The 3,559-nt window shown below is 34.9% G+C and overlaps 1 protein-coding gene across 1 annotated transcript; it reads left to right on the top strand.

Moving 5' to 3' along the window:
- The first annotated feature begins 1,195 nt into the window (after positions 1-1,195).
- On the top strand, positions 1,196-2,965 carry LOC128559708 (uncharacterized). Its single transcript, XM_053552072.1, has one exon. It carries the CDS (start codon positions 1,516-1,518, stop codon positions 2,947-2,949), a length of 1,434 nt encoding a protein of 477 aa, XP_053408047.1. The 5' UTR covers positions 1,196-1,515; the 3' UTR covers positions 2,950-2,965.
- The last annotated feature ends 594 nt before the right edge of the window (positions 2,966-3,559 follow it).

Here is a 3,559-nt window from a genome sequence, read left to right on the forward strand (position 1 = left end):
AAGTTTACCTGTCAGACGCTCCAGATGTCATTTTGTAGTAAACCACTTTAACTGTTATTGCTTAACCTGGAAATCGTTTCAGTTGTTATTGTAGCTCTAGGCAGCCGTTTAATCTGACATTGTTAAGTAGGCCGGCATCTTCGCGTATCGTTGTCTAACATGTCAGCCACTTAAACTATTATCGTTTTACCTGTCAGCTTCTTTGCCTTTCATCATTACATCTTCCAGACGCCTTTTCTGTCATTGGTACACATGTCACCCGCTGAAAGTTGTTTAATCTATTCACAAATTTAGTTGTCATTGCTCTACCTTAAGACCACTTCATCTGCTACCATCGCCGACCATTTTACTCGGCACTATTGCACTTGTCAAACGCTCAGAACAAACTTTCCACAAAATTTCATAATGAAATTTAAATCTTCCTGAGCAGATTTGAATTTCTCTTATTATTTACTGGTTTAATGTCAGCTGTTGAATTCATCAGATAACTGAGCTAAGCTCATTTTCCTTATGTAGAATTATGTTTAAGTTCACCTTTACAATAAAATAAAACAGTTTTGTCCTGGCAGTATCCTCATACATGCCAGGCTTCCCTGCCAAAAAGACATACTTAAGCGAAATACTTTGAAATAAGGGGGAAGGTCATTTAAACCTTTTTGTTGCTTTATTTTTGTCAATATTCCGTTACTGTTTTCTGATATTTGTAATTCTACCTTTGCACACATTTCTTTTTGAAATCTAATATTTTCTTCAAAACCAAGAACAAGAAGAAAACTATAAGGGGGTTCTGTCGTTGATATAAAAAAAGTAGTAATTTTCGAATTTTTTGGATAATGTCCGCTTTGAAGCGCCTGTCGTCGTAAAATAAATTCAAAAATATGTAATTGTTACAAGTTACCAAGAACATATTTTTATTGCAACGGCAACTGTCTTTACCCCTATAATAATCCACTTGTGCTCAAATATATTATCATTTGCTGAAAAATTCTTAAAAAGGTCATTGAAATAATCAGAAAAAAACATATAATTCAGCTGGGCAATGTGTACACAGTAGAATTCCAATATCATTGTTTCTCAATTGCATGTCACCACCACAGGAGTGGCAAAGAACCAATATGTTCTCAGAAAGATTTTCATCCTAGTTACGAATAATATGGAGACTATCGGACAAGTATAAAAGGGTTGGATGTGTATTTTGACATACTATTAAATACATGTTTTTCAAAAACGTTCATCATTTGGATACTAATATGAATTTTGTTGGATACCGTAACCAATGCACAACTGAACAATTTTTGTGGATATCGCATGGTAAAAATGAAAAACTGCAGCATTGGTGAATCAATTATATCATAAGGTTGCATTTCATGTAAAATATCAGTTGAATGTGCACCAAGAACAGGAAATGTAAATACAGCGTCGTATTTGGAAGAAAGCATGTAAAAAATTTGGTTATAAAATAATCATACGTCACTCTATGTGTCTGTATTTACCGTGAATATACACGAACTAATCATGAATGTTTTGATACGTTTTTGGTATAGAAATAATAACAAAACTTTTAGAAGTTTTAATAACACTGAGAATGCGGTTAAACCTGATTACGCTGCTGAAGCCCTTTCAAGGGAAATGACCCAAGCAGTTCTTCCTATAACTTTGATAATTGCTACAGTTGATGTATTCGGTGTGATTGGAAATATCTTTATCTTGATAGTTTACTACAAATGGTATAAAGTATGCAATTTTCGATGTTTTGTGCTCTACATGGCGTGCATAGATCTAACAAGTACTTTAACCACGCTTCCTGGAGAAATATTTTCTCAAATGAATTGGTATAGCTATCCGTACGACGCCCTTTGTAAAGCAAAGTCATTTTTCAATGTATTTACTGTCTGGTCTGCAGGACTTATTCTATTATTGTTAGCGTACGACCGATATCGAAAAATATGCCATCCGTTATCATGGCAGGTGCCTGTCAAGACGTCAGCAAGGTTGTGTTTTGCAAGTGTACTATTTGCTTTTACAATTTCCACACCGACGGCTGTCTTTTGGGGAAAACAATCATATGACTATATCTATAGAAATATTTCTGTAAGAGTGTGCATATGTGAAAAATCGGATTCCTACGCCTATGATTTAGTACCATTCGTTTATACATTATGCGCGTTCGTGGCACCAATGTTTTTAATTGTGTTAACAACAGCGACATTGAATATACGTACAGCAAGGAAATTACTGATTGGCCGAAGAAGGGAACATAACGAATCACATAACAATGATCGTCGTACGCTGCCTATAGACAAAGACGATAGGAGATTTCAGTTATCTTACCCTAAAAAGGCTTATGATGACATTTCCCGACATAGCAAACATAAGCGAAGATTCAGCTTCCCTGCGGATAAATCAACAACAGAAAGGAAGCATTTGATTGACCCCAAATCCCAGTTACGACATTCAGAGCGGCAAATTGAAGACATTCCTGAAAATAATAACGACTGCATTTATCAAACGAGGCATACATTAATTGAAATATTTCCAACACGGAGACTAAGACTTCATCGCGCGAAATTCTTTTTCGGCCCTAATGGTATAGACCGACAAAAGCCGCTAAGACGCTTGAACATGTGGCAAACTAGATACTTAAGACGCCGAGTTAGCTCAAGGCGCAAGAAAACGTTGATTATGCTTATTCTATCTGGAGTATTTATTGTTACAATGTCCTTGTACTTAGGATTAGTGTGCAAGGTTGCAAACACTGAAGGTGTGCTAAAAGCTTTGACGAATTCACAGAAAGTTGTGTTTTTCCTTTTCTGGAGGTTATATTTCATTAATACTCTGATCAATCCAGTTCTCTATGGTTTAATGGATCAAAGATTTAGAAAAGGTCTGGTTCGATTGTTTTGCAGTCATGCGTACTATATGCGGAAATATAGTACAAGCGTTATGTAATTTGGTAATTTTCTTCTTTTATTACATAGCCTGTAAAAAAATGCCCTATGGGGCATCTGGGGATCCTCCTTCACCATCCATCACAATCTGGAAAATCGCTTTAATACCTATATTATATTAGTGAGACAAAAAACGCAACAAATATAACAAATATTCCTTTTTCAAAGTGATTTTAGATGTATTCTGACGTTGTCTAAAAGTATTTTAATATTCTTCGTAATATGAGCAACCCCTGTTCCAAACACAGCAGAATATAGTTATTTTGGATTTCGTCCTGCGCATATTTATGACGACAAATATTTTCTTTATAACATTCGTTCGATTTGTTTCATACACGCTATAACTTCGTTTCAATCTGTAATCGATGATGCAGCAAGTCGTTTGTAAGACAATGGACTTACTGATGATTACTACAGTTTTAGAGGGAACTGCAATATTCAGATTAATAGATTCTTCTTAACAGTTCAATGATGTTAAGAGATTTTCAAAATCGATCAGACATTAACAGATATATACGTTTAAAGTCGTACTAATATGACGTCGTTCTGATTTTATAGCAACGTTAAACAACACGCAAAATGACAGATTTATTTTATTTTCAAATATACAT

The sequence above is a fragment of the Mercenaria mercenaria genome, chromosome 9 (assembly GCF_021730395.1).
Source record: "Mercenaria mercenaria strain notata chromosome 9, MADL_Memer_1, whole genome shotgun sequence".
NCBI lineage: Eukaryota > Metazoa > Mollusca > Bivalvia > Venerida > Veneridae > Mercenaria > Mercenaria mercenaria.